At 40.8% G+C, this 13,966-nt stretch overlaps 1 protein-coding gene across 2 annotated transcripts in view; it reads right to left on the bottom strand.

Annotated features, from left to right (window-relative positions):
* The window catches only part of CFAP43 (cilia and flagella associated protein 43), an 87,330-nt gene that overhangs the window by 36,374 nt on the left and 36,990 nt on the right, over positions 1–13,966 (bottom strand). For both annotated transcript variants that reach the window (XM_073651158.1, XM_073651159.1), the window contains 4 exons: positions 12,237–12,443; positions 9,109–9,198; positions 2,108–2,188; positions 233–358 (listed from right to left, as the gene is read on the bottom strand). In XM_073651158.1, the coding sequence (XP_073507259.1) occupies positions 233–358; positions 2,108–2,188; positions 9,109–9,198; positions 12,237–12,443 (504 nt within the window). The remainder of the gene's footprint in view (positions 1–232; positions 359–2,107; positions 2,189–9,108; positions 9,199–12,236; positions 12,444–13,966) is intronic.

Raw genomic sequence — 13,966 nt, 5'->3', positions numbered from 1 at the left:
TGCACTGTAGCTCTGAGGTCTGTTTTTGTGGGATGAATAGTATTTTTCAATATCTCCATTTTGGAGTATATTAAAGTTACTGATTAACTTTTATTAAACATTTTTTTAGGAGGATCAGGAGTTATGGGAAGAATACTCAGCTCTTCCGCCATTGCTTTATGTAACGTTAATGTATGGCATTTACCCTTTCACTTCTAGTAGCCATGAGCAGATTTAACAAGTAAACTCTCACCTTTCTGTATTTTTCCTTCTCCTCATTGAGCTCCTTACATTTTTTATCATAGTCCTTGAACTGCTTTTTTTCATCTTCAGTCCATTCAGTCTCGGCTTTTGACAAAAAACCTGGTTGTGTCACTTCCTGAAAGACATTAAGTATTAAGTAAAAAAAAATGGCTGATTTCAAGCATTTTGATCAATCTTTGGTTGTTTTGGAGGAATGAACAACTGTTCAGGTATGTTCCATTTTTTTTTTCTGCCAATGATAAACACTGCATCGTAGGCCAAAAAGATCCAAGACAGCCCACCTCTATCCTCTGTGGACATGACTGAGTTTTGCTCTCTGATTTAATCCCACAATCCACATAAAAACGCCCCAGACCTGCTTGACAAGCCTCTTATCCATGTGAAGGAGAAAGCACGTCTGTAATGAAGATGCTGTGGTTTCTTTTGTGAGCATTTCTAGCACGTGAAAAAGCTCTAAAAACCACAACTTATTGCTATATCTCATGTTATAATTAAAAAGTCCTAAAAACCATGCTAAAAAAACATGCAAAAAACACGTTTTACGTCACAAAAACATAAAAACCTCTACGTGAACATACATGAAGGGACTTTTTTTTACAAGAATTAGGAAGCGGAACTACTTCAAAATCCACATAAAAGAGGATTTAAAGTGTTTTTTTTTGTGTGTATTTTTTTACCAGATTTTGCTTCAAAATCCATGTAAAAAAACGTAATATGAATATATCCTTACGATCTGTTCACATGTAGCTTCTTTTTTCTGCGGAAAAGAAGTAAGAGTGTTACAGTGCCAGCAAAAGCGATGAGATATCAGAAATCTCTTTTTTTTCCTGACTGATTTTTAAATGTGCATCATGTCAAGTCTTTCAGTGTTTTTTCAGCTTTGTGTCCTTCAAAGAAAGCAATAAGAAAATGTAAAATACAGGATTTGCCGTTTTCGGTAAATGAAATGAACTTTATTAAACATGTACTGTAGATAAATCACACATGTAATTCACACAAAAAAATGCAGCCGTAACGCAACCCAAAAACCCCAGTGAGAACGAAGCAAAACCTATGTTGTTTGGCTGCAGAAAAAAACATGCTGCAAAAATGCTGCGTGTGAACATAGCTTTACAGTGTATCACATCCCCTTCCCCAGTCTTTCTTCATAATCAGGTACTGCATTAACATTTGCTTTTAATGCACCTAGTGAGGGGGTTGTGCATCATTGTTCTTCACAACAGGGGGCTTCATTGAATATACAGCCTGGTAGACTGGCCAGAGACAGGACTATTGGGAGTGGTGTATGGGCAGGACCTTCTCCAACCATTATCTTTTTATGTTTTGGTTTCTTGTGCACACCCCTACCCGCCCATAGGCCAGTCATCCAGAGGACTTTAAGAACAGACCATACACATGTTCTGAGGGCTATTCTGTTCTTATTTGTGGGATCATTGTGTCTGATATAACCACCTGGTCGGAGACATCTTTTGAAGACATCTATGGTCAGACTTTGTTATTTTTGGGGATTAACCATCATAGTTGAGCTCCACTTGATCATCAGGCTTCAGTACAAGGGAGTTGTCTTCCGTCACATAAGGTAATAAACTTTCTCATATTTTCCATGACTTTTACAGGTACTTTTTTTTTAATAAGGATACAAGGTACAATTGCATGGCATGTGCCAATAAGCTCCCTCAGCCAGGTATCACATGCCTCATATGAAGTCACCTCTTACCCATCATGGTACTGATAAATAACAGAAGACTTGACAAATGTTTAGGGCATATAACCCAATATCAAGGACGCAGACTCACAGTAAATATATTGTATGACGGAATTGTAAAATATACTTGATAATTTTGTCTGTTCATTGAAATCTCACCATTCTCAAGATATCCTCCTTCTTCACCTCCAAGACGCCTCCCATCATATCGTTGAGAGCTCGCTGTTTGGCGTTGTCTTCCTGAAGTAGATAACATTACAGGAAAGCCTATTAATTATCACTCCTGAAATCAGCCGAGTGTTCATATACATGTCAGGATAAGCTGCTAACGACAACTGAAATCGATCCATTTTTGTAAGAGTCCATTCATACACTGGCCGATAATCTGTAACAAGCTGTCCAAGGCACGCTCCTTTCCCGATAATCGTGCAGTCTGAAGAGGCTGCAAATCACCTGGAGAATGAGCAAAACGCACATTCGATGGCTGAGATAATTAATAAGCTTACTTAATAATCATAGCTCTCAGCATCAGTGTAAATAGGACACATGCTGCCGAGAACATGATGTCCTATATGGGGTATTGCTCTATGCAATTAAGGGCTCGTGCACACGACCATATAAATTGGAAGAGTGCTATCTGTGGTTTTGATGGCCAGCACTCGTACGGGTGTTATTCTATAGGGCTATGCACATGTCCGATTGGTCAGAGTCAAAAAATCGCAGCATGCACCATTTGCATCCGAGAAATGGATGGCACTTGCCCATTCAAGTCTATGGGTCCATGAAAAAAAATTTGACTGCACCCAGATGATTTCCGAGAGCGGTTGGTCCAATTTTCATGGATTGACTGCACAAAGAAGATGGAGAAACTTTCTTTTTTTACCTCCCCACCTCCAAGAAAATCGGATCCCACTCTAATCAAAGTTTGATCAGCGTCTGGTTAGCATAATCGGATCAATTTTCTCAAATGGAAATGGTTGTGTGACCTTCGCCTGAGTGCAGTTCTAAACTGGCTACTACATAATCGCCAATCGGTTTACATGCAGCCGATCGGTGGTTGCTTAACGGCCATGGTTGGCCTGTCTAAATGCATAATTGATAAGCCTATATATTTTTCTGTCAAGTGACTAACTGCAGCTGCCGTAAAGTGCTCACATGCTGTTGTACTCCCTACATACAATATACGCAAATCACAAAAAAGACTAAACATTTCACTTCTACACACTGAAACCTAAAAATTAGACAAAGTGCGAAAAGTGCATCGAATGGAAATTTTTGCCCACATGCATAGCGGAAACAGACAAGTTTTTAACCAATGCTGTTCTGCAAAATGGGTCATAAAGTAGTTATGGCTTCTGCCAATTTGCCTAAAAATAAGCATGACTCTGGTTTTCCTAAGTGATTGGGAATGAGCTTAAAAATGTCCGGCAAACATGGATACAATGTTGGTAGATTGTAAAAACATACAATGGTGTGATTCTAGCCAACATCTAAATTAATGCTCCGCTAATTTTTTGATCTACATTGTAATAAATGTATGACTAATGTCATCCTGTATGGTAACTCTATCACAACATACGTCATTCCTATTAAAGAAGCACTACTCCCATCAAAGATTTTATCCTCTTAATATATTGCAGTCATCATATTATATCGCACTATGTACTTAGAATTGCTCATTTTGCCTTTCTATCCTATTAGAGGTTGTCCACTACTTTTCCATTGATGACCTATCCTTAGGATAGGTAATCAATGTCTGACCCGCCGGGGTCCAACACCCGGCACCCCCACCGATCAGCTGCTATCAGTGCCAGCGGCGGCAGGAGGCAGTTACTTGCGGACCTCGGCCATCTACTTGTAGTGGCTGCTGCGGGGTACTGCACATCTGCCTCCTATTGAATTGAATAGGAGGCAGATGTGCAGTAATAAGCCCTGGTCACAACAAGTAGACGGCCGAGGTCCGCAAGTAACTGCTTCTGGCCGGCACCGATAGCAGCTAATTGGTGGCGATGCCAGGTATCGGACCCCAGCCGGTCAGACATTGATTACCTATCCTAAGGATAGGGCATCAATGTAAAAGCTTTGGACAAGTTATTTAATTCTTCTCTTTTCTCTGCTCTGTGTCGAAACAGGAAATCTCTAGTCCCGGCATTTATCACCCCCCTCTACGCCTCCAACCACTCCCTCCTCCCCTGCCAGTAACTTTTGCAGTGACTTATGACTCATACAGGTAAAATTGACCTCCTGTTTCTACATAGAGCTTAACCGGTTCCCGACCGCCCACTGTAGATAAACGTCGGCGCTTGCCGGGCTCTGTGCAGCGCCGACGTTTAAAAACGGTGGGTGGTCTCGCAGTGCTCAGGACCCCCAGGGTCCTGCAAGCACTGCGATTCCGGTGCAGAGCGTTAGCTCTGACAGGGTACATCATCGGGACCTGATTAGATCAGGTCCCAGTGATGTTAACCCTTTGCTGTCTGCTATATGCTGTGATCTATAGTGATCACGGCATATAGGAGACAGCAGGAAGAGAGGGGGTCGTCTTACTTACCTCCGAAGACCTCCGTTTCGTTTGAGGACCTGGGGTTGCTATGGCAGCTGGAGGTCACATGACCGCCTCCAGCTCTGCCATATATGGTGTCCTTCCTGTCTGACTTCAGCCTGTATGTAGCTGAAGTCAGACAGGAGACTCTGACTGAAACAGTCAGTGAAGATCTCATATAATGTAATATATGTGTATTACATTACATGAGATCAGTGATCAGAAAAATAAAAATTAATGTCCCATACAGGGACTAAGTAAAAATGTAGAAAAAAAGTTTTTAAACTATTAAAAAAAAAAATCACAAAATAAATAAAAATAAATAAATAAAATATTAAACCAATAAATCCGTAAATTATTACAAAACCAAAAAAAGTACACATATTTGGTATCGCCGCGTCCGAAACAACCCGAGCTATAAAACTGTCACACTAATTAACTCCTTCTGTGCACACCGTAATAAAAATAAATAAAAAACGGAGCAAAAAAATATGCTTTTTCATCATATCGCCAAACAAAAAGTGGAAAAAAATGCGATCAAAAAGCAGAATAGAAATAAAAATGGTACCACTGAAAACGTCATCTTGTTCCGCAAAAAAAAGCCGCCATACAGCTCCATCAGCCAAAAAATAAAAAAGTTATAGCGCTCAGAATAAAGCAATGCAAAAAAAATATTTTTTTTTCTATAAAATTGTTTTATTGTGTAAAAGCGCCAAAACATAAAAAAAATACAGTAAGTGTAGTATCGCTGTAAACGTACTGACCCGAAGAATAACGCTGCCTGATCACTTTTACCACACGCAGAACGGCATAAAAAAAAACTCAAAAAACAATTCCTGAAGTGTTTGTTTTTGTTAACTTTACCTCCCAAAAAACGGAATAGAAAGCGATCAAAAGATGTCACGTGCCCAAAAATGGTTCCAATAAAAATTTCAACTCGTCCCGCAAAAAACAAGCCGTTACATGACTCTATCGGCCGAAATATGGAAAAATTATAGCTCTCAAAATATGGTGATGCAAAAACTAGATTTTGCAAAAAAAGCGTATTTTAGTGTGTGACAGCTGTCAGTCATAAAAACCCGATATAAATCTGGTATCTCTGTAATCGCACCGACCCGAAGAATAAAGTAATCTAATCAGTTATATCACACTAGGAACGGCATAAAAAATAAATAAAACAAATATTATTCACCTGCTACTGATTTGTTTATTATGTCTCCCAAAGATCCCACTAAGGCTCTGCTCACATTTATCCTGTGCTCTGCGCTGAGCACTTACACCAGAGTTTCCGTGTAAATCTCTGAAATACGTGATTCAGCCAGAACCCATGATGGAAGATTCCCTGTAATGAGGCAGATATAGGCCACTGTGGATGCCGTCTAGCCTGGGATCCCACGGTGTCATTTGTTTTAGGCGTGCATAAAAGTGCGGTTGGCCACAGTTTTGTGCACTTCTGAAAAAAAGGACACCACTAAACAGAGGCCAGACGGAGTCCAGAGTAACTCTGCTGCCTCATTACAGTGAATGGATCCTGCAGGGGTTTCATCTGAATTACATCACTTGGAAAATTAGATGGAAACCCCGATGTAAGTGCTCAGCCTAGAGCGCCGGATAAAAGTTACGTAAAATGTTCCCAATAAAAGCTTCAACTCAGTCCTCAAAAAAAGCTAGTCCCCACTCAGGTCCATCATCTGTTAAAAATATAAGGGACTTCCAAGTTACTGGTAGCAGAAAGGCTCTGGAAAAGCAAAATGGTCCTTGCCCCCCAAAAGAAATTCAGAAAATTTTGTGCTCCCAAATCCAAATGCCTATTCTACAATAATTTGTTCTCCAATTGTCAAATAGCGCTCCTTCCCCCTCAAATCTCACCGTATGGCTAAGTGGTACGATACAGCCACATACGGGGTATTGACACTTTTAGAAGAAATTGTGTGACACATTTCGGCACCATTTTTACCCATTGCCCTGTGTGAAAATGTAAAATCTGAGGGTAAAACATTTTTTTGTGGTAAAAATATAATTATGCTTTTTTCACTGCCCAATGGTATAAATTAAAAAATTAAAAAATGCTCACTACTTCCCTAGATGAATTCCTTGAGAGGTGTAGTTTACAAAATGGGGTCACTTGTGGGGGTTTCTGCTGTTTTGGCATGTCAGCGACTCTTCAAATGTGACATGGTGTCTGCTGCCTATCCCAGCCAACATAGCGCTTCTTTCTCTTCCGAACCCTGCCGTACACCAAGCAGTGGTTTTCCCCCACATATGGGGTATCGGCGTACTCAGGAGAAATTGTACAACAAATTTCATGGTGCAATTTATCCTGTTACCCTTATGATAATGCAAAATTAGGGAATGAAAAACGGTTTTGTGGGAAAAATGTGAAAATTTTATTTTTACAGCTCAATATTATAAACTTCTGTGAAGCACCTTGGGGTTCAAGGTGCTCACCACACATCTAGATAAGTTCCCTAAGGGGTCTAGTTTCCAAAATGGTGTCACTTGTGGGGGGTTTCCACTGTTTAGGCACATCAGGAGCTCTCCAAACGCAACATGGCGTCCGCTAATTATTCAAACAAATTTTACATTCAAAAAGTCAAATGGCGCTCCTTCCCTTTCAAACCCTGCCATGTGCCCAAACAGTAATTTGCCTCCACATATGGGGTATCGGCGTGTTCAGGAGAAATTGCACAACAAATTTCATGGTGCAATTTATCCTGTTACCCTTATGATAATACAAAATTAGGGTATGAAAAACATTTTTTGAGGGAAAAATGTGAAAATTTTATTTTTACGGCTCAATATTATAAACTTCTGTGAAGCAGCTGGGGGTGCAAGGTGCTCACCACACATCTAGATAAGTTCCCTAAGGGGTCTAGTTTCCAAAATGGTGGCACTTGTGGGGGGTTTCCACTGTTTAGGCACATTAGGGGCTCCCCAAATGTGACATGGCGTCCGCTAATTATTCAAACAAATTTTACATTCAAAAAGTCAAATGGCTCTCCTTCCCTTTCAAACCCTGCCATGTGCCCAAACAGTAATTTGCCTCCACATATGGGGTATCAGCGTGTTCAGGAGAAATTGCATAACAAATTTCATGGTGCAATTTATCCTATTACCCTTATGATAATGCAAAATTAAGGGATGAAAAACGGTTTTGTGGGAAAAATGTGAAAATTTTATTTTTACAGCTCAATATTATAAACTTCTGTGAAGCACCTTGGGGTTCAAGGTGCTCACCACACATCTAGATAAGTTCCCTAAGGGGTCTAGTTTCCAAAATGGTGTCACTTGTGGGGGGTTTCCACTGCTTAGGCACATCAGGAGCTCTCCAAACGCAACATGGCGTCCGCTAATTATTCAGACAAATTTTACATTCAAAAAGTCTAATGGCGCTCCTTCCCTTCCGAACCCTGCCGTGCGCCCAAACAGTGGTTTTCCCTCACATATGGGGTATCAGCACGCTCAAGAGAAATTGCACAAAAAAATTTGGGGTCCATTTTTTCCTGTTACCCCTGTGAAAATAAAAAAATTGGGTCTAAAGTAACATTTTTGTGAAAAAAGTTAAATGTTAATTTTTTTCTTCCACATTCCAAAAATTCCTGTGAAGCACCTGAAGGGTTAATAAAGTTCTTGAATGTGGTTTTGAGCACCTTGAGGGGTGCAGTTTTTAGAATGGTGTCACTTTTGGGTATTTTCTGTCATAAAGACCCCTCAAAGTGACTTCAAATATGATGTGGTCCCTAAAAAAATGTTTTTGTAAATTTTGTTGGAAAAATGAGAAATCGCTGGTAGACTTTTAACCCTTATAGCTCCCTAACAAAAAAAAATTTGGGTTCCAAAATTGTGCTGATGTAAAGTAGACATGTGGGAAATGTTATTTATTAACTATTTTGTGTGACATATCTCTCTGATTTAAGGGCATGAAAATTCAAAGTTTGAAAATTGCAAAATTTTCAAAATTTTCGCCAAATTTCCGATTTTTTCACAAATAAACGCAAGTGATATCGAAGAAATTTTACCACTATCATGAAGTACAATATGTCTCGAAAAAACAATCTCAGAATCAGGGGAATACGTTGAAGCGTTGCAGGGTAATTACTTCATAAACTGGCAGTGGTCAGAATTGAAAAAATTGGCCTGGTCACGAAGGCAAAAACAGGCTCTGGCGCGAAGTGGTTAAGTCAGTTTTTAATCACGTGATGTCATATATCTAAAGGAAAAGAGAAGAATTATCTGGGTAGAAAGAGAAAATGAGTAATTGTAAGTACATAGTGCTATATAATATGATGACTGCAATATATTAAGAGGAAAAAAAATTGAGGGGAGTAATGCTTCTTTAACTATTATTGTTATACATCAGGCTCTGTGTGGCGTAGTGATGCAACTTTGCTCTCACATGTGATTTTTTTTTTTTTTACAACTTTTTAGGCCAAGCAGAAAGCTGCAAGCACTTTTCAGTGTTCTGATGCAAATGCTTTATAAGTATGCCGCACAACAGAAGACAAGATGTCCTAGATTAATATGCTCCACATAAAAGCGTGAAAACATTAACAAACGTGGGGCTCAGTGGCTCCTCCTAAAATGACGTTCTCCCCATTAATCATATTACAATCTCCATTACCTGCGCTGCCAAACGCTTCTCCTCCTCCTGCTTCGCTTGCTGCTCTGCCTTTATTTTTTGTTCAGGCGTCAAATATTTTTCAACTTTTATCTTTAGTCACATAAAAAAGAACTGTAGTTAATGGAACAGCCAGCAATAAAATCACACCATAAAATGAACGTTAGTATAACTTTCTGCCTATAGAGATGACATTTTATAGATACACTGTCCTGAAAAGTGTCTGAATATTAGATGACAACTATTTTCTTCTATGGAGATCATGGTGTGTCTTCATATGATTGTAGCCTTAGGCCATGTGCCCACGATGCAGAAATACTCCGGATTTTTCCTAAGAGTTTCTGCATCTCCCTGGCAGAAAAAACGCATGCGGATTGTACATGCGGATTGTACATGCGTTTTTCCTGCCATGTAGAAGCGTTTGTCAAGCGTTTTTGCATGCATTTCCGCATGTGTTTTTTTCGAGAGCTTTTCCAAGCGATTTTGAGCATTACTTGGAAAAGTGCTTGACAAGTTGGTCACACAATATAAATCCATGCAACCGGCATGGATTTATAATGTGTGACCAACTTATGCTGCTTTAATGCAGCATCTATAGTAAAAAAAAAAAAAGAATTAAAACGTAAAAAATAATAAAAAAAAACATTATACTTACCTCTCCGGTGGCCCCCGGTCTCCTTCTCCGGTGGCGTGCTCTGTCCTCGGCGTTCTGTGGTGTTCAGAAAGGACCTGCGCTGACATCATTTCGTCAGCTGACAGGTCACGCGACCGCTGGCGTCGGCGGTCGCGTGACCTGTCAGCTGACAAAATGAGGAAGCCACCGGAAAGGAGACTGGTGGCCACCGGAGAGGTAAGAATAATGTTTTTTTTTTATTTTTTACGTTTGAATTCTTTCTTTTTTACTAGTAGTACCCGGGTCTGGAGAAGAGTCTCCTCATGTATGCATGCAGATGTTATGCGGCTCAGTGCAAGTTAATGGCGGAGATTTCGCCGCGATTACGCACAAGAAATGATTGTGCTGCAGATTTTTCAGCAATGATAATCCGCAGAGGAAATTTCCACAGCATGTGCACAGCACATGTGGATTATGATTGGGAAACATGGCAGACAACTTAACATGTGGTATCGGTGGGCGCTCACAGGCATCACGCGACCCCGCGCTGATGTCACGACAAGTGAGGCGTGACTCAGCGCTGGGGTCCCCGCGGTGGCTGCTCAGTTGTGGGCGGGGTTACCCCCCACGTCACACCCAGCATCCACCACGCACTTTGCCAATGAATGGGGAGAGGCAGAGCGTGCGGTGGATGGTAACCCCGCCCACAGCCTGGCATCCACCGTGGAACCAGTGAGCCAAAGACCCCCGGGTGCTGCCAGCACTTGTTGTGACATCAGCGGATGTCAGAGCCGGCTGCAGCCGGGGGTCACGTGATGCCTGTGAACGGCCAATGATAGCGCCGCTCGCAGGCATTATCTGCAACGGAAGGTATTTACAAAAAGTCTTAGGGGCTCCAGGGGGATACATTGGGGGGGTAATCTAAAGTAGTGGACAACCCCTTTAAGTTATATGTAATAATGAGAAACTACACAGAGAAAAAGTATTGAACATATGAAGAAAGAGAGATTCAAAAAGCCTGGAAAGTCAGGACACTAGCTGAAATCTATCAGTAATTAGAAAGCAATCCTGCCACTTAGTGAAAAATAATATCAGCTGGTTCAACTGATGGACTATAAATGTGTCAGACAAGAAACATCTCATGATGGGTAAAACCAATGAGGTGTCTCAAGACCTTCCCAACCTTATTGTTGCAAAACATTCTGATGGTATTGGTTGCAGAAGAATTTCTAAACTAGTGAAGGTTCCAGTGAGCACTGTTGGGGTCCTAATCCGGAAGTGGAAAGAACATAATTTCACCATAAACTAGACACGACCAGGTGCTCTTCTTAGTACAAAGTATTAAAAAAAATTCACTAAGCGTGTTCAATAATTTTTTCCTGTGTCATTTCTCATTATTACACATTACTTAATTTATGGACATCTATGGTTTAATTTATTTGCCTGTATGGATAGGATGGGTTGTTACCAACATAGGGTGAGAATTTCATGTTAATAGCACCTTTGGAAATATATTTACTTAGAAAATTGGTGATGTGTTCAATACTTATTTCACCCGCTGTATCATCATTCTTCTATTACACAGTCAAAACCTTGACAGGCACTTTTCATGTAAAAAATTTGCCAAAGTAACTTGCAGCAGTCACTGTCTCTTTAAAATAAATGAAGTGACAGGTCACAATATATGGCGACTTTATCATGTCATAGTGCAGCTATAATAAAACAAAACATCTAGTGACAGCAAGTGTTAAAACCAATCCAAGTGGACAGCGTATATTGTTACTTTACGCCCAGGCCCTCCACTTCGTCCTTAAGGCCACGGCCCCACTATCCGTATTTGGTCAGTATTTGGTCAGTATATTTTCTCAGGAGTGGGAGCCAAAACCAGGTGAGGAACAATCAGAGAAAAGGTATAATAGAAACAAGTCACCAATTCTGCATTTATCACCCACTCCTGGTTTTGTCTCCCACTCCTGAGAAAAAATACTGACCAAATACTGATAGTGGGGCCATGGCCTAACACTGATGAAATTGCGGCCACAAAGTGTAATAATCATCCTGCAAAAAATCAACTGTGAAGCTTGGGAGTTTAGGTGAAAATTCAGGAGACACATATTAGATAATGCTAATATTATAGTATTATACTGTTTACTAATAGTCTTGATTGTTTTGATAAAATATATTAACATTGGACTAGAGATGAGTAAATAAATTTGTAGGACCCTGGTCTAACGGTAAGGAGGGTTCCTGTGGTCTATGGATGGGTAGCCATGTGACCTGTATCCTACCTGCATCATCAGCGGTTCCTCTTGCCAAAACATCATGTGTGTGCATCATACCGTAACGAAGACATCACACCAGCCTGGCTAATCAGGAGGCCATGGCGTACTGTCCTGGCAGCTGGACCAGGGTCCAACAAATCGATTCGCTCATCTTTACATTGGTCTATACAATATTGGGCTCGATTAAACTGAAGCAGATTATAGCAATGTGTGATCATATTCAATAAAACTATTACCTCTGAGTCGTCCACAGTGAGGGCTCTTTCTGGCTTTTCATTATCAGTAAATTTTGGTTCCATTAGTTTTTCTTGTATATTTAGCTCAGACATTATCTCCAGGATTCTCTGATTCCTTTCCTTCACACGAGCAACTTCTTGCTCCTTCTGTCTGTGGACTACTTCAAACTCTTTGTTAAAGCCTATTTTTACCTTATAGATGATGTCCTGCATAATAAAGAATGACACAGTTGCGTCAAATTCAGACTTTTATGTATTATAGTCATATGTAAGGCGATGTTCACATGTCCAGTATGATCCGTTAGAAGGGATCCAGCAGCAATCCGTTAGCAAAAAAGTTGTGCAGACACAACTTTTTAGTCCGTTTCTAAATAACTGATCTCTGCTGGATCTGTTTTATTAACATTGAAGTCTAAGGACAACGGGTTCGTTAACTAGCCATCCGTGGTTTTCCCACTTCTAACAGATCCATTACTGAATCCAGTAAGCAAAAAAACGGATCAGTTACAAATAAAAGTGGAACGGATGGCTGATTAATGGATCCATTTTACATAGACTTCAATGTTACAAAAGGAGATCCAGCAGAGATCAGTTATTTAAAAACGGACTCAAAAGTTGTGACTGCACAACTTTTTTGCCAACGGATTGCTGCTGGATCCGTTCTACTGGACATGTGAACATAGCCTTAGGCTGTGTCAAGTTTAGTTCGGGTCAGGAAGCCCACAGCCAGTCTGTGCATCGTGGTGTGTACATACACGGACGTCTGAATTCGACCTTAACCTGTTTTTAAAACTCTTTGGACAGATTCACTTGCAGAAGCTTTGTTGCAGAAATTTCTCTGGTAGGAAAAAAGTTCCATTCATCACAATTGGGGCATTTTAAAGTGTTTCGACCCTAAACACAAGGTATTATTACCTTTTAACAGGATAGCTGATAACTTGCATAAACATGATGATATGGCCAAAATGCTCACTTGCCTAACAATTGTGCACACAATGTAATGCAGACATAAGTTTTAGGCCACGTCCCTACTATCAGTATTTGGTCAGTATTTTTTCTCAGGAGTGGGAGCCAAAACCAGGAGTGGGTGATAAATGCAGAATTGGTGCACTTGTTTCTATTACACTCCTGAGAAAAAATACTGATAGTGGGACCGTGGCCTAAGTGGCAAAATAGCAGGAAGACATCTGATAGTGTAAAGGGCTGAGTGTGCCACGTGTCATCTAATGGTGCACTGTATGGCCATCTCTGAGAAGTGAGGTGGCTTTACATGAGGGCATGGGCTTTCTTCTTTTTAGTTTAATAGGAGTAGTGTAACACTTTAGAGTGCTTTCACATTGCATTCTGGCACCCGTTCATTGGCCCCGACGAGGCTTGCATCCGAACCCCCTGCAAAAAGGGATTGGGGTGTATCGGCCATGGACTGTAATGGTGTCGACAGAGCAAAAGTCTGTTCTGTTGGGCATCATTTTCAGGAGTGTGCGCCTACTGCAGACTGACACCCAGTCTACTACAGCAATTTGAGTGACAGCTTGTTAGCACCACACCGGATCCCTGCTCTGACAGGCAGGATCTCCGGCGTGTCACTTCATTCACCCGCGCTGCGGTCGAATCTTTGGTGGCGACATTCTGGGAGGGGCTATCCGGAAACATTAAGGATGAGCTAGCCGAGACCTACCAACTACCTTCGACGACCTGATCTCCCTCGCCATCCGTATAGACCTACGTTT

This window comes from Phyllobates terribilis, unplaced genomic scaffold, assembly GCF_046119375.1.
Source record: "Phyllobates terribilis strain yellow unplaced genomic scaffold, ASM4611937v1 Scaffold_11__3_contigs__length_659146591, whole genome shotgun sequence".
In the NCBI taxonomy this organism is placed as follows: Eukaryota; Metazoa; Chordata; class Amphibia; order Anura; family Dendrobatidae; genus Phyllobates; species Phyllobates terribilis.
Note: the sequence above shows the minus strand (reverse complement) of the source record. Positions and strands in the feature narration are given on the sequence as shown.